This window comes from Thermobia domestica, chromosome 13, assembly GCF_964235325.1.
Source record: "Thermobia domestica chromosome 13, izTheDome1.hap1.1, whole genome shotgun sequence".
Taxonomy (NCBI): Eukaryota; Metazoa; Arthropoda; class Insecta; order Zygentoma; family Lepismatidae; genus Thermobia; species Thermobia domestica.
The window spans coordinates 20,179,255-20,195,838 of NC_137466.1; the positions used below are offsets into that span (position 1 = coordinate 20,179,255).

Below are 16,584 nucleotides of genomic sequence, written 5' to 3' on the forward strand. Positions count from 1 at the left end.
GTTGCAAACTTTTCCAGAAATAACGTGAAACATAAATGCAATGCAATGTCAACTTAAATGCAAACGCCGTTGGCATACACAGGGAGTGAGTTACTAACGTTTTGCACACCTTAAATTAAATATTGACAAGAATTGTTTAAGGTGACTCCATGTATAAAAGTGTCTGTTGAACAGTGTTTCCATCAACAGAAGAGAAAAATTGAGTTTGGAAAAGGTACAATAACTCGGAAACGGTCACTAGTGCAGTAAGGTTTAAAACCTATATTGCAAGGCGGTACAGCATGAGGAGCAATACTGTCGTTATGTTAGATCGATAAGTCACGCACTGACTAAGATGTTCGGTATCTTTTTAAAGCTGAGAAATGTGGTTTGTAAAAGATGACAACGCTGCGTACTCCAACAGTGTTTGTATTTAACTCATATTTCACGTTATTTCTGCAAAGTTTGCAACACTGATCTGAGTTAACTATCCCTTTTGTCTTTATTTTCATTGTTGCTTCCACTGATGATGTCCAATTTAGGTCATTCGATTTACAAAAATGTAAGTATCTCTTGGTTTGGCAACACTGTTTATCCGGTAATGTTCGTCAATACATGAGCAGGTGTCCTCTTTTCTCTAGTTGCTTCGTGCAAAGTTTCGTTTTTCAGTCTCTTTCGGTTTCTCCGCTATCACGGTTGGACATTCTAAATTATAATGTGGAAACGTCAGAGCTTCTATTTCAAAAATGCGTTTTTACGGCCACATAGAATACATTTCGCGGGTGTGCGTATCGTAACACGAAATTACCTTATATAAGGGACACCCTAATATATGTGGATGGAAAAATTAGATCCATTGAATAATTTTAAATGGTGCCCCAAACGACCTAAAATTTTGAATGCGTTTACAATACATAGTGTATGGGGAAACGCTGGAATAAACTCTTGTAATTTAGAAACGACTCAAGGGAATGAAAAGATATCTTGGATAATGGAACTAGAGGAAGAGAACAGCCTAATCTTGTATACGTTATCATAGCGGCCATCTTGAATTCAGGATAAAATTTTTAAATAGGAAGAGGGTCATGTGACATATCTTTTTGAGGTAGCGTTTCACCAGATGCACAAATCTGGTATTATTTTCAAGTTACCTATATTTGTGTAAAAGTTATTACGTGTGAAAAACAAAATGCTTCACGTAATGTTATTTTATTGCAGTTATGGGACACAGATATGTAAGAATTTTGGAAGTCTTTAATATAAACTGTAACAAACTGCTTGTTTCGCTTTGAACTACAAATAAGTTTTCTTTTTCATCAAGATGATTCATAGACCATTATGAGGAAAAAGAAAAATTATAACTTGGAATAAATTGAAATATCCCTTATTTATGTAGTATCTTTTTGGTAAGTTTATCTGTATACGTTATCATGGCGGCCATCTTGAATTCAGGATAAAATTTTTAAATAGGAAGAGGGTCATGTGACATATCTTTTTGAGGTAGCGTTTCACCAGATGCACAAATCTGGTATTATTTTCAAGTTACCTATATTTGTGTAAAAGTTATTACGTGTGAAAAACAAAATGCTTCACGTAATGTTATTTTATTGCAGTTATGGGACACAGATATGTAAGAATTTTGGAAGTCTTTAATATAAACTGTAACAAACTGCTTGTTTCGCTTTGAACTACAAATAAGTTTTCTTTTTCATCAAGATGATTCATAGACCATTATGAGGAAAAAGAAAAATTATAACTTGGAATAAATTGAAATATCCCTTATTTATGTAGTATCTTTTTGGTAAGTTATGAATCTTATTTGCTACACAGTTCACTTTGTCGCATATAGGACAAGATTGTCTGTGGGCCTTTATTATCTGCAAAAGAAATTGTTTGTGCTCCTCATTTTTCGTAAGAACGTTGTTGTAATCTTCTATTAGTTACACTCCCCTTTCTGCACATCGTTTGTTACGTGGATGAATTAAACTATTGTCTTTCCCTGAAGATAGTCATTGTTATTTGGCCATGAGGTCGGATCACACTCAAGAAACCCTTTGGGTATTTTAAATCTCTCGAGGAAAATTTGTTTGTTGTAACAAAATCACTGATTTCTCTTTTCACAACAATTTTTACGGTATCATCTCTTGCATCAAGCCTCTTTGCTGCTTTACGGTTTCCCCTTATAATTTAATTCTTTCAACCATTTTTTGCATTTCCATTATGGTAACCCCATCATCAAAAAACCCCAATGCTACGTGTTCCTCCGTCAGGTACCAGAGTCGGCGTGAAAATTTAGAAAGAGCCATTTCAGATAATTCACCATCTATTTGTCATTAACTGTGCAAATCTTTCAAAAATTGTAGATCTTGTAATGGTGAATGGGATGTTTGATCATATTTAAGCCAACAGTGAACATATAGTCGGATCAGAAAGTGCATGCTCTCCGAAGACCCGTTTCTATATGCTTCGTTAAAGGAAATTGTTGGTGAAAGAGAAATATTTTAAATAGTAGCTTGCTTTTCCCATCCACATTACATGGTGAATTGCCCCAGGCAAACGAAAAGAAACTCCTCAAGGAGGTATGCCACCCAAGAATATGACGGTCAGTTCTAAAAATTCCCTGTAATCTTCTCTGCAGTGCCCTGCTTCTACAAGTTTGATAGCAAAATTCAACACTTCATTTCTTACATCGGAAATATTGTTTGTTACATCATCATCATCAATTCCTGGAATAAAGTTAGTGCAATCTATTCTAGACCACTTGTTCTGAAAACACTTCAATAGGAGAACGTCCGGTCCAGATGCAAACAAAACACAACACTTATCAAATACACATTTTAAAACTAATTCATAAATGTGGTGTCTACAAGGAAGGTATAGAAGGTTATTTTGGAGCTACTGCTCTAGCAGAATGCAAGCACCGTTGACAAGATCCATATTGCAAGGAGTAGTGTCACAATAAACTCCCTTCACGAACTTTACCAAGTTCCATTCTTCAAGCGAATGTACTATAGTAGAATCAATGTGTTCTTCTCTTGATGATGACAAATTGGGAACACAAATTAGCCTCTCATGACCATCTCCTGTAATAATTATTGATAACCTGCCGGCAGTCTCTCTGCCAGTCAAATTCAGCAGTAGTTTTCCGTTCCAATGCACAACTAACGCACTTGATGCACTCTGAAATTGTTTCTTGTAGTTCTGTGCAACTTTACTACAGATTTTCTCTCAGCATCGGTGAATGGAAGACCCATTTATTGCTAGTTCCTCTATATTATGGCCTAATTCCTTTGCCGTTGCTGTCAGGATATGTATTGCTGTTCTATGAGTGATCTTTTATCGATTTGAGTAATAAAATTAGTTTTTCCCCCTTTTACATCTCTTGGAGGTCCGGGCACACACGCATTTGTATTTACATTTTCTCTAACATTCTCAACTGGGTTTTCCTCTTCATTACTTAAACTGCTCCAAACTGTTCAAACAAATCATTTTCAGAAGTGCATTTTCTTTCGCGTTCCTCTTTCGTTTAAAGCCGTGCATATCCTTTTCATTCTTTTCACGCCAAACTCATGTCTTTACTTTTAGTCGTGTAAGAATTATTAATCTGAAAAGGAGAAATCTTTTCACAGGTAATAATTCTTACATGACTAAAGCTATCTTTAAAATAGTGCCAGATTTGTGCTTCTGGTAAAACGATACCTCAAAACGATATGTCACATGACCCTCTTTCTATTTAAAATTTTTGACCTGAATCCAAGATGGCGGATTTCAAGATGGCCACAATGGCAGTACTATACAAAATTAGATATGTTTCTTCCTCTATTTCTATTATCCAGGGTATCTTTGTATTACCTTTAGCCGTTTCCAAATTACATGAGTTTATTCCACATATTTCCCATATACTATGTGCTGTAACCGGATTCAAAATTTTAGGTCGCTCGGGGCACCATTTAATATTATTCAATGAAGCTAATTTTTCTCCAGGCTTAATTTAGTCCCGTATGGAACCATTTTAGGGGGTGAGACCAGCCCAATCTGAAAATTGATATTTATGGACCACCCTAATATATATATATATATACAGTCATTGTCGAAAGTCTAATCACATTACTGATTTTTTAGAAAGATTTCCACCAAAAAATACATGTACCCATACAAAATCGTGTTTGGTGGATTTGTTCTGTAAAATAAACATCATTGTTCATTTAAATAAATTAAAATATATGATTTTGTTTCCGCTGAAACAAATTTATTATGTTTTCCACCAATAATGCCGACCTTTAACCTTAATGAGATCTTTACAAATTTTAGGTATTTGTTTGATTCATTTATCCAACTTTTACGAAGATGTGCGACTCCAATAGCTCTAAAGAGCCTTCCAAAAAGCCTTTAGTATTTTTCGGCATCTATTTACAGACTGTCCTGTAAAGTTCATCTTACTAGATCTCAATGGGACAAAATTCGATGACTGTGGTAACTATGCCATTTGTTGGTGACTTAAGCGTCTTCTCGGCATTGCAGAGAATTACTGCATAACTTAGAGGAATGTTTGGGATGCAATTCTGTTGTAGTACAAACTTATTGTCCCAAATCCGCGTTCCTAATGGAAATTCGAGCCTCACTTAAACGTTGTGAAAGGGATTTTTGTTCATTATTCCATTACTTCGAACTACATTATTATTTTAGTCTGTAAAGCTTGCCCGAACAGTGACGCTACCTTCTCTGTACCTTGCTGTAGGTATGGTCGAGATGAAACGCTCTTCGGGACAACGACGCACAAACATATATTGACAGGCAAAAAGTTGTAATTTAGATTCGTCGGTCCAGAGTGACCTCTTTCATAGTTCATTGTTCCAATCGTTATTTTGTCTTATCTTTTTGGCCCTTTTGTAATGTTTCTGTTTCAAGGAATGATTTCTTTACCGCAATCCTACTCCCAAGACCATAAATCTTAAGGCGCTGGTCACTGTTCTATTTGGTACCGAATGGAAAGTTCTATTTGTTCTATTAATTCTTCCGGAGCGGTTACCATCTATTCTGTTTACTTCTTTTTCCAGTGAACCAGTCCTTAAAAGAAGTTGCTACATTTGGACCGTCAGTGCGTTTCAGTGTAATAGCTACACCACTTTGTCTTTCAATAGTTCGACGCACTGCTCCGCCCGATCCCTGAGCGATTTCTCGAAGAGAATGACTTCTCTCAAAATAACCACTTGAATACGTACTTTGATTCTTAGTTAACAATTTCTCTTCCACATTTCATAGTATTTGCATGTTCTTCACACTATTGAACTTGCTCACACGAATGAAAACAGTAAAATTGCATGTTACAGATTTGCTCCCATATTATGACTCTATTGAATAGCACATACACGTTCGTTTAAGTAAAGATACAACTACTGACAAGGGTTCATACGCACATCACTAGTGTTATTGAGACGATGCATCTTCAAACAAGCATGACGTTAGTTGTCTGTTCATTAGTTATCTGTTTATTGCCAAGCAGCTTTTCTCAATAAATGTCTTCATGTCACAAGACCATGAATTTTCGCATCCTTATGTGAACTACGTTGTTTATTTTGAAAAACGAATCCAATAAATATGGTTTTACATGGACAAAGTCTTTTATTTAGAAAATACTGAAAAACCAAAAGATTGTGCTGAGTTTTGGCAATCTCTCTTTCTCGCTCTCTCTGTACATATATATATTCGACTGTTCAAAAAAATGGGACTCACGGACAAGAGAGCGCTATTCTTCAGGTCAAAATAAAGCGAAAATATTATGTAAAGGTATGTCCTCCGAGGCCTCCTTTAGCCGCTATGGGAAACCAAATATCTCACTATTTGACAACGTCGTCGATTAACTTGGAGCCATTAGCATTGTTCTACAAACCAATTAAAGTAGTTACATCGATTGTTACGCTAATAAGTGGTGCAAGTGTCAACGTCTATTAACCTTGACTGCCATCTGAAAAAAAAAATGTAAATATTTAATGAATTGACAGGTCTACGCTACGGTTTCTTATCTGCGATGTTGCCACATAGTGCAATTTGGGTCTGCAGACGAGGACTAGAAAGGTATATAAATCATTTATTTTTCGCTTTATTTTGACTTGTAGGATAGTTCTCTGTAGTCCGTGGGCGCCATTTTCAGAACACCCAATATGTATTCATATATATACATGAGAAATACTTATAGACGTTTCGTTTCAGTCATTCTCTATATCGTTGACCTACACACCTCTTTACTTACAGTAAACGTCGTGTTTTGTTCTTTTGAATTATTTTTTATTATACCAATTACTTTAAAATTGTACTCCATGTAGGCCTGTATTTAGGTAAGTGCTATTCTGTGCTCAAGCACAGGGGGGCAGAATTCAGGAGACAGCAAAATTTTGGAAGTTTTTTTAATATTCACAATAAAATAATATTTAAAACTACCAAATCGCAGAGTCCCACGCAAGATCGAGAAAATATGTTAATGTGTTTAATTCGGTCTAACGAGGGAACCTATCCAAGTGAACTCTGACTTTGAGTCGAGACTATGGCCGTTGGATACCTTGTCCCAAACGAACGTAACACGAAAAGGGGCACATCCTCGATCGCAACCGTTGCGGAGATATATGTAAGCGTGAAAAGTTAGAAATTGAACTCCATACTATACATTACAAAGTCAGATTCCGGGTCAGACTTTTCGGAAACGGTCGGGTAAGGAAAGTCAGCGAATACATATCCAATTTGTGTGGAGAGCCCAGCACCTTTTGAATGAAAAATTTGTGTCCCCGGGGCACTCGCAGGGTCCGAGGCGGGGCCCAACTCAAAATTTGCAAATGCTACCGGGGGTCAAGTAGCATATTGTATGAAAGCTATTGTTAAATAAAAGAAGATAGTACAACTCTTAACGCTCTACGATAATCCTGTGCAAACGGGTAACTGGTCAAAATGCCAATACAAAAATTGAAATGAAATGAAATCTTTGAGTTTTACGTCCCACGCTTATGCCAGTTAGGCTAAAGGAGACGGTGATGATGAGTAATAAATGGAATGGTGGAATGAAGGAATTGGGAGGAAACGGGAGAACCGTGAGGAAACCCACGCACACGGTGTTTGTCCACCACAAAGTTCACTTGGCGGCGGCTGGGATCGAACCCAGGACCCCAAGCACCAGAGGTGAACGCTCTACCACTGATCCACCGCGGCACCCAAAATGTCAATCAGAAAAGCTATGGCCACGCTTCTAAATTCGTTAAGTTGCGACAATAACAAAACAGAAAAACACGTTTAAAAGTGCAAGGTATGGAAGTAAAGCAAATTGCTGCAGAGTTTTTCTCTCAAAAGAGCTTTCCTCCGATATATTTTATTTCTGCTCCATGATTCCAGTTTTCTCCACCTCCACTCCTCTCCAAGTTGCCTCACAGTTTCAAAGTCACTCCTTTTCGTCTTTACTATCATGTTTCTCGTTCAGCAAATCCCCCGATATAAATTTCACAGTGCAATCTGTGAATTTGGGGCCCCGATGCGCGAAGAACATACCGTTGTCTTTTGACCTTCTCACCCTCCACGACGGTTGCGATTGACAATGTATCCTTTCTGTTCTAGGACACGAAATCCAATGGTCATGGTTATTCTATGGTTCATTGGTCATTCGAAGTCACACTTATACTTGATAAGGTCCGTTGTGCGACTCTGTGAAAGACTCTGCAGCAATTTGCTTTACTTCAATACCTTGCACCTTTAAACGTGTTTTTCTGTTTTGTTATTGTCGCAACTTAACGTATTTAGAAGCAGGCCATGGATTCTCTGATGTATGTTGTATTGACATTTTGACCAGTTGCCCGTTTGCACAGGGTTATCGTAGAGAGTTGAGATTTGTTCTAACTTCTTTTATTTAACAATAGCTTTCGTACAGTATCCTACTTGACCCCCGGTTCAATTTGCAAATTTTGAGTTGGACCCCGTCTCGGACCCTGCGAGTGCCCCGGGAACACAAATTTTTCATTCAAGAGGTGCTGGACTCCCCACACAAATTGGATATGTATTCGCTGACTTTCCGTACCCGACCGTTTCCGAAAAATCTGACCCGGAATCTGACTTTGTAATGTATAGTATGGAGCTCAATTTCTAACTTTTCATGCTATATCTCCGCAACGGTTGCGATCGAGGATGTGTCCCTTTTCGTGTTATGTTCTTTTTGAACAAGGTATCCAACGGCCATAGTCTCGACTCGAAGTCAGAGTTACACTTGGATAGGTTCCCTCGTAAGTACAGTAGTTGCTAATTAGCTAACTTATGTGATATTTATTTTTTTAAAAAAATCCTCTAACACCTCCACCCCAACAGGTGAGGATGAACTTTAACATCATGAAAACTGATACCGATAAACTCAGCGACCTCGAAAACTATGAATTAAACACTAATATCTGCCGTTTTCAATTACTTTTAAAATCTTACCCCTTCCTGAGGAGTGGAGGACGACTTTGAAGTAGATTTGGATTAAAACTGTTACTATTCATCTCTATCCCAAAAACTATGAATTCAATTCTAATATTGGTCGTTTTCGATTATTTTTAATATGCCCCATATTATTCTTATCGGGACTTTGCAGCCTCGTATCTCAGCTGCCAAGGAACTGTGTCTGCTGCCAAGGAACTTTATGAATCGTTCATCAAGTGAAATTATCAAATATAAAAATTATATAACGGTTGATTAAGAATTAAATGAAAGCATTTTCTCCAGACAGTAAATTGAAACCTACCTGAATAAATTGCATTCCAGTATAGAGAGAATGTGTCCCCAACGGATGAGTGGTTAAGCTCGTCTTGCAACCATGGGGTTCCAGGTTCGATTCCTGGTGGGAACAGAAGTGATTCGTATCCCAAGTTGTAGGTCCCGTCCGTAGTACGTCATCATCATCCCATGGAAGGCAATGGCAAACTACCCTGAGTTCACCTTGCTCAGGGACCTTCGGGTCAAACACCTACCTTGCAAAACACATCATAATCATCATTGAGAGAATTAGACCATTTAAAATTACGTTGTAACTTTTGTAACTTGTAATACCTAAATTGCTATTCAACAAAAGCTGGTATTTTTGCAACTCACGATTTGTTTCCTTGTTTGAGACATAAGTTTGTACGGGGGCAGTAAATTATTTAGAGCACAGGGGCACACGATATATAAATACGGGCCTGACTCCATGATACAGTTGATCATAATTCTTGCATTTTACCTGCCCTTGTGTGGCAAACTCTGGTAATTACTTATTTTCTTTTGGTATGCCGTTGTACGTATAGAAAGAAATTCAAACATTTTATTAAACGCCTACAGAACATGAGTTCAGAAATAAATTCAAATAAAACAATATAGGGAAGATCGCTGTGAGCGTCAGGCACTTATTATTGATTAGGAACACTTTCAGCTATCTAGGATCAACAATAACATATCGGAACTACATCCGCAATTAAATTAAATGTCAATTAAAAGCAGGGAATCACTAGTATTCCGTCCAAACTCTTTAGTCTTCGCAAATTCCGCCGAAGAATTTGAAGCTAAAACTTTATAGAATGATAATAACGGCTGTTGTGCTTTGCGAAAGCTGATCATTTATTTTGAGGGAAGAACGTAGACTTAAAGTACGAATCAAAAATAAAATCCTGAGACGAATATTCGGACCAAAGAGGGAAGATGGAAATGGAGAATAATGCAACTTCATAACAACAACTAATTGCATAATTTATACCATTAGGAGCATTAAGTCTAGAAGGCTGAGGTGAGAAAGTCATGTAACCAGAATGAAAGAAAGCAGGAAAACTTCCAAAATTTTAATTAGAAACTTAATGATATTAGAATAAAAATGACCATTAGGCAAGTATAAACGCATATGAATGGTTAACATTAAGATAGATCTCGCATAAATAGTTGGTTGATTGATTAAAGTTTAGCATCCCGTTCAGTAGCAAGACTATATAAGACGTCAATCTACAGTTTAACGTGGGATCCGAATCACATAAGCTACCACCCGGAATCGAACCTGTGCCTCCAGCGCCAAAGACGCGTCGCTAACCATATAGCGAAGACAAAGCTCTCGCAAAAATAGAATACAAAGTAGAAACTGGATCTAGTTGGCTAAAGACAGAGATGCAACTGTGGAGAGGTTCTGTGAACACAACATTCAATCTTTGGGTTCTATAAGTGAAAGTCTATAGATATCCTCTAATATAGTTTTCTGCGAATATATATTTACTTTGCGGATGGCAGGTAAAATTGCGGATTGTTGTGAAAAAACGAGTATTTTTATGACTATTTATCGTAGATCTTTAATGAAGCACGGTGGCTCAGTGATAGAGCACTTACCTCTCAAGCATGGGGTCCCTGATCTCCTGGCAAACAAATTTGTGTTGGACAACATCGTGCCTTTGGGTTTCCTCCCACATTCTCATTCCATCAATTCTTCCATCATCATTCACATGCCTTAATCATCCATTTCCCTTAGCCTAATGGAGCTAATCGTGGGACGTTAAACTCAAAGATATCGAAGTACAGTACTTTTATATTTGACTTCTGGTACTAAAGTATGTTGAAGTACCATTTCAGGTAAATAAAACTGTGCTTCGTTCGGTTTTCTTGTTTCTTTCTTCTATAGTTAACACAACATAATTAGAAATGTTACAAAAGTAGAGATTATTCGTAAAAACAAACCGCAGAAAATAAACTACACTTCCAAAATGGTGGCAAACAACTGCAAACATATATACGGGATCCCGGTGACATTTCACAATTGAAATGTAGCGAGGTTTACAGAATAGTAGCAGAATTTACAATTTGTTGGAACTCATTGGGCATTTTAGCTACTACTCAACGTTTTTGTCATTTAACTTGGCCTCCATAACCAATGAATATGAAGTGTTTCCACACGAAATTTCAAAATAATAACAGAATGATGATGCAGAAGAAAACTTATAAGTGAAATCCTGTAAAGTGCTACATTCCTTTTAAAAGTCTATTATGTGCGTTATTACGATCTTTTAAGTCTCGAGACACATTTACAGAAAATAAGCAAACATTCAGAAACAAGGTCAACACTCATGGTTTCGCACAGGAGAGATGAGAATCCAAAATTTTGACAAGCGATGTTATTGTTGAATGCTGTTAGGTTCAATGAACAGTCCTATGGTGTCTTACAGAATAAAGAAACGTAAATTGGGGGGGAGGCTGTATAATTAAAGGAAGAAACATATGTTAATAAAATATTTTACTAAACAGCTTTGCGTTAAGAAAAAATTAAAGGTGCTAATAAAATTACAACATATCCTTCTTTAGCATCTCATTGCTGTAGGTAAGTACGGTTATTCAGTTTCACTGAAGGAACGAAAGCTTAAGAGGTCATTGACAATGGCAAATGAGTAACAAAGAAATCCTGTATTTCTACTTCAAAAGAATGCCAATGCCACTGCCAATGCCAAGACGCTAGAAGGAGAACGTGAGTGTGTGAAAGTTAAGTTCAGTGACGAAGAGAATGTGAAAGTGACTCAGACGACCGACTTTTTGTTATTATTGTTTTCTGTTTGGCAACAAACTCTTCCTTTCTCCATATGTTCATACGGTAAGACACACAACTCAGTTTAAACAATGACTTTTTTTTTTAAAAAAAAAAATAATAATTCTCTCAGTGGATTCACATTTATTTTTCGAAAATTGATTGTATACATAAATAATGCTTTATTACAAGTTCAAACTGAAGATAACATTGTATTAGAAGAAAGAAATGTTATTTTTGAAAATATATTCTTCACTTTTTTGCTTTGAAATATACCGACTACAAAATACGTTTACAAATAATGATGTACTTCAATGCAAGAACAGAAAATAATCCAATATAATATGATATTGCTAACACTTTTAATTTTCCTTAATGAAGTTTGGAACGTTCCTAAATCATCATGATCATAATCTCATTTAAAGTTTATAAAATTCATGCTTAATCAGGATTCAATTGCTGACTGCACGGGGCTTAATTGCCTTCTCAATCCTTATACTTGAGTAATCTGAACAACAGTGCTTAATCTCATAGAATGTGGAAACAAAGATGTGCACAAAGTAAATTCCATCAGTTCCTTTTGAACTAATATTCTGTCAAATGTGCCATATGTATTAACTATACCAACACGGTTAAAACAATGCATAGTTGTTCAATGTTAATGAGAGGAAAAAATAAATCACTAAAGTACAACGTCATTTACAAGCAGAGGGGCCGCGGTGGCTCAGTGGTAGAGCGTTCACCTCTGGTGCTTGGGGTCCTGGGTTCGATCCCAGCCCCGCCAAGTGAACTTTGTGGTGAACAAACACCGTGTGCGTGGGTTTTCTCGGGGTTCTCCCGTTTCCTCCCACTTTCTTCATTCCACCATTTCATTCATTATTCATCATCACCTTTAGCATAACCGTGGGACGTAAAGCTTAAAGATTTCATTTTCATTTACAAGCCGTTAATATAGAGGAAATTTGAAAATGAAATGTAATCTTTAAGTTTTACGTCCCACGATTATGCCGGCTAGGCTAAAGGAGATGGTGATGATGAGAAATGAATGAAATGGTGTAATGAAGAAAGTGGGAGGAAACGGGAGAACCCCGAGGAAACCCATGCACACGATGCTTGTCCATCACAAAGTTCACTTGGCGGGAGCTGGGATTTAACCCAGGACCCCATGCACCACTGAGCCACTGCGGTTAACTTACAGGAAATTTGAGATCGAAGTACGGTGAGTAGATCGGATACGGTAAGTGCGGTGAGTAGATAGTATCATGCATCGGATAAAGGTACAATGAACCTTCGAGTAGTTCACTAATCATTTACAAATAAGACATGGATAAGTGGAAGGCGTTGTAAATTACAATTAATTTCACTAGGATTCATTTTTTTACTATATATATATATATTTTTACTAGGATTCATTTTGTTATATATATTCAATCTCTGCTAGTAGTTTTAACTTCTTTGGCACAGTAGGCGTGCTTTACGTAATTTTACCGGTTTCTTATACAGAGCAAGTCAATAATTATTCAAACCACAAACTTTGACATATTAGTAGGAATGAGATGGGATAGAAAAGTAAGTTGAGGTATATATATAAATTGCTCACTTTGCATAAACGCATTGTATAGTGTAAAAAGAACCACATCGGGAATTTGTCGAATACAGTAGGGGAGCTCTTCCCTTTTCAACTCCGCGATTCAATTATCACCTGCAACAAAAACTTATAGATACAATATTCAACATGCAGATACTGATCAATTTAATGGAAACACCTCGGATATCTGGGTTAGCAACGGTCAGGTAGCTGCTGTACTACGCGACGAGCAGTAGAACTGAGCAGATGATTGTAGTGTAAAATGGAAGATTTCAATGATTTGCAAAGGAAACCGATTGATGGCGCTCTATTATCTGCTGCGAGTGTGACGAAAGTAGAAATTGTGTTGGCAGGGACAGTATACAAGGTGATTACGGCACTCACCTTGTACCGTACTCACTGCAATGCCACGTGATACTCATTGCAAAACCACATCAGCGAACAGGATCAGGGTCAGGTAAAACGCTCAATGACATGTTCCACCGATCATTAAAGGCACTGTCACGCAAAACCGTCATGGGACTGCAGTGTAAGATACAGAGGAACTCCTCACTTTCCAACACTTCCCACAGTCTGTGTCGAGAATTACAGTTCAACGTGAGTTACATGACATGGACATGCGGTTTCGGATATGGACATATGAACATAGGGGTTAAACTGTTGATAAAGGACTATCAGCACAACGACAGAGGTGCCGTGAACATGAAACATGGACATTGATGACTGGAAAAGTGTGATATAGTCGAATGTCTCATTGTTCTTTTATTTCAAACCACGGTTCGTGGTTATGTGTGACAGACGCCCAAAAAATTGTATGATCCGTAGTGTCTACGCCAAAAAGTGAAAAATGGCGGCGGCTCTGTGATGTGGGCCACAATATTCCGGGATGCAATGGGTCCCGTGCTGATGTTTAGCGGTCGCGTCTCTACCCGTGATTATGTTGCCGTTTTATGGGACCATGTGAATCTTAGGGTCCAAATGTTTCAGGCAATGCTCCCCTATTTCCGGATGATAATACGCGCATTCACATAGCTCCAGTTGTTGCGATGTGGTTTGAGGAACATCGGAATGAAGTTGAACACCTCAAACTCTTGTCCGCCCAATCCGCAAGCCTTAACAAAACTAACACGAATCCGGCGCAGATTTTGGCCTGCATCCATTCGCACGGATCTGTGTGATATACTGTATGCGGAATAGTACAGTATAATATTCGACTTACTAGTGTTTGCGACCTATATGACCCCATTCCATGTCGTGTCAGAGCTGTTCTCAGGCGACCGGTTGTCCAACATCATAGTTGCACTTTTTCAAGTGATTTTTTATTAAATTGATGAGTATTTATACGTATGTTGCCACTCCAGTTATATGTATGTTTTGTAGACGAAAATAGTCATTATCGAAATTTATTTTGAATCGTAGTAAACATATAGTACATAAAAACTATTCGCAATTATTAAAAAGATTGAACAAATAACCTGGAAAAGCGGTAATGTGAACTATAAAATTATTGGCTACTGGATTTAATTCCTGCGTCTTTGTGTAATAAATTTAATGAAATAGGTAAGTTTTCTTTACATATAGTATATATATATATATATATATATATATATATGCTTTTAAAAAGAACACATTTTTAGATTTCACTAAAAGATTATATTAATCGTCGACAAAATATAATTTATACGACTAAAGTTTTACGGGTCAAAGAAATATTAAATTTTTTTTTCCTCCGCTGGATGTGTTATATTTCCTTGCAAATTAAATATTGCAACAATATTAAAATTAATAATTATTTACAATATTATATTATGGATCTCTCGAGTCCATTATGGTAAGCAACATCAAATCCGTGGATTTTCTAGTAGTCTTCCTGTTTTTCTTCTTTCATTCCACCAATTCTTCCCTAATCACCCTAATCATTTACTATCATTAATTATCCGCCTCCTTTAGCTTACAGGGTATAATCATAGGACATAAAACTGAAAGAATTTGTTTATGTTTCCATTTATTTATTGCAGCTGAAGCTGTTGTCAGTACCCCTAATAATGAGGAAATTTGTTCATTTTCCTAATATTCCGCCGGAACCATTTTCCAGAGGACAAAAAAGAGGACAGTTCTGGTAAAAGAGGAGGTCTGGTAGCTCTAGGGTTACGAAATAATAATAATAATAAAAAACTTCCGCTCATGCATCTACCATCATTAATTTGTGCATAGTGATTTGAGTGGATTTACCACCCACATGTTTATTTCGTTATAGCATTTGCAATAGCAGCATCGCTACTCAAAGTTTGACCATCATAATGAAATATATTACTTCCCGAATTACCCTTTTTATTCTTAACATACGTCCAGAAAGCCTTAGGATTACTTATAATACTGGCCTCATAGTTATTTAAGTATGTATTGTATGCATTAAAATTTTCTTTACTAGAAAGATCTCTCAATTCTTTAAATTTAGTGTAGTGATATAGTCCCAAGAACCTGCTTTCATTTTTTTTTATGGTGATATGATTTGCTTTTAAATAATCTAACTACGCCACTTGAAAAGCAAGTACAATAATTGAATTTAGCTTTTTTCCCTCGGGATGCACCGGTCAAAAATAGATTAGAGTATATTATAGAAAGAGCCGTCCACAGTCAAACTATCTGTGACAGGTTCCCTATTTGTTAGTGATATTTTGCGGTATAGTTTATCAGTCAGCTCTTTAAAAAAATATAATCTCTTACTTCGCTTTTTGTTGTACACTTAGTATTTCTGAAGTTAATATATTTATACTCAATTAAGAGGGCTAGGTTATGAACATCTTTGTATACAAGGGGGGGGGGTGTTCGTGTATGACCTCTACGCTAGTAAAGTTCGAGGGTAAAATAACTATGACTATTGATTAATAACTGTGACTAATGCAAAGAGATATAATATGTATACTTACACCGAAATAACAGATAGATTTTCTCTTTTAGCTCTATGCAGTTTGAGTCTACATACTGGATACTAACCTAAAAAAAATTAAAGAAAGTCGTTGGTAAAGCTTTAAAATAGAATGGCATTATTAAAATAGAACAAGAAAAGTAAAATTAAATTAATCAGATAAATACACACATATATATATATTACATAATCACATAGATCTATATGTATATACATATATTAATGAAGTTATATACCAACTAACTGTAATAGACATTTCCCCACATCAAAATGAGAAAAAAGGGTTAATACGGACCAGTGGGGAAAAGTGCAGTTTCATAGCTGGGGCCATCCACAAGTATGAAAAACATAAACTGAAATAACTGTGAATTGGCTCTGCATATCGTCGTAAAGGAAGTTATGTTTGGACGGCTCTAGTTTTAAAACTATGAACTTTTCCCTCAGTTCAAACTTTTAATGTGGAATCTGAAACACTGTAATGCATTCAAATTAATGCTTCCCTAACGGAGATTGAACCTAGGACCACGATGCTTAAGCCGAACGAGTAAGTTACTA

At 36.7% G+C, this 16,584-nt stretch overlaps 2 protein-coding genes across 5 annotated transcripts in view; one reads left to right on the forward strand and one right to left on the reverse strand.

The window, feature by feature from the left end:
* Positions 1-16,584, reverse strand: part of LOC145668041 (chymotrypsin-like protease CTRL-1) — a 501,380-nt gene that overhangs the window by 397,844 nt on the left and 86,952 nt on the right. The window lies entirely within an intron of this gene.
* The window catches only part of LOC145668042 (uncharacterized), a 289,797-nt gene continuing 284,658 nt past the window's right edge, over positions 11,446-16,584 (forward strand). Inside the window, exon 1 of the mRNA XM_081735519.1 lies at positions 11,446-11,578. Coding sequence (XP_081591645.1) covers positions 11,568-11,578 — 11 coding nt within the window. The 5' untranslated portion in view covers positions 11,446-11,567. The remainder of the gene's footprint in view (positions 11,579-16,584) is intronic.